Here is a 1,032-nt window from a genome sequence, read left to right as displayed (position 1 = left end):
ACATGGACAGGAGAGTGACACAGGTATTTCCAGGGTTAAATCCTTCCGCGGTAAAACATTTGATAAGGCTAAGCACACTGTGCACACATGACAGTATGGGGAGAAGGAACATCTCCAGACCCCTTTCAGGTTCCTTTTCATCTGGGTGGTTCCAGTGATTTATCTACTTTGGGTAATGGTGCGTAAAAGTGGTGGTTATCTCAGGGAAGAGGAGGAGGGGGCTCTGCCTTCACTGACGTCACAGGGAGAATTTAAAAGGGGGCTAAGGAGATCCCAGGAGCAGAAGCAGAAGCAGCTCCTCCTCAGCAGCAGGTTGTCATAGCCCTGTGTCTGCCCTCAGCTCGGAGAAGCCCCTGAAGACATGCCGTCCTGCCGAGTGCGCTGTGCCCTCACCCTGCTGTCCCTGGCCCTGGCTGTCAGCTCCCTCTCAGCTGCACCCACAGACCCGAGACTCCGCCAGTTCCTGCAGAAGTCACTGGCAGCAGCAGGGAAACAGGTAAGGAGCCATCTCCCTCACTTTCTGTAGCAGTACTACTATTTGCACTCAACTTTTTGCTTTGAGATGTGGAAACCTTAGGCTATGTGCACACGTCGGGATTTCTGGCAGAAATGTTCCTGTCAAAAACCTGCCAGAAATCCGCATGCGTTTTTTTTCACTTTTTTGTGCATTTTTTATGCGTTTTTGATGCGTTTTTCTTGCGTTTTTTTCCAAATGCATAGAATAGCAGGAAAAACGTGAAAAAAAAAACGCAAAATTAATGAACATGCTGCTTTTTTTTACCGCAATACGTTTTTTTCACGGAAAAAAACGCATCTTGTGCACAAAAATTACAGAATACATTCTAAATTATAGGATGCATATGTCTGCAGTTTCTAATGCGGTCTTATCGCGTTTTTATCGCAAAAAAAAAAAACGAAAAAACCCGAACGTGTGCACATGTACTAACTGTTAGGTCTGTGAGTAAAAGTAGCTTCATGGATATAAATGTAGTAATATTGCAGAAAATGTGTACAGGGCTCTACAGTTAGAAC

General features: G+C 45.3%; 1 protein-coding gene across 1 annotated transcript in view; it reads left to right on the top strand.

The window, feature by feature from the left end:
* The first annotated feature begins 266 nt into the window (after window positions 1–266).
* SST (somatostatin) overlaps window positions 267–1,032 on the top strand; it is a 2,076-nt gene continuing 1,310 nt past the window's right edge. The window contains exon 1 of the mRNA XM_069727081.1: window positions 267–496. Within this exon, the coding sequence (XP_069583182.1) occupies window positions 362–496 (135 nt within the window). The 5' untranslated portion in view covers window positions 267–361. The remainder of the gene's footprint in view (window positions 497–1,032) is intronic.

Source organism: Ranitomeya imitator, chromosome 5 (genome assembly GCF_032444005.1).
Source record: "Ranitomeya imitator isolate aRanImi1 chromosome 5, aRanImi1.pri, whole genome shotgun sequence".
Lineage (NCBI taxonomy): Eukaryota > Metazoa > Chordata > Amphibia > Anura > Dendrobatidae > Ranitomeya > Ranitomeya imitator.
The sequence above is the reverse complement of the archived record's forward strand: the minus strand, read 5'-3'. Positions and strand labels throughout refer to the sequence as shown.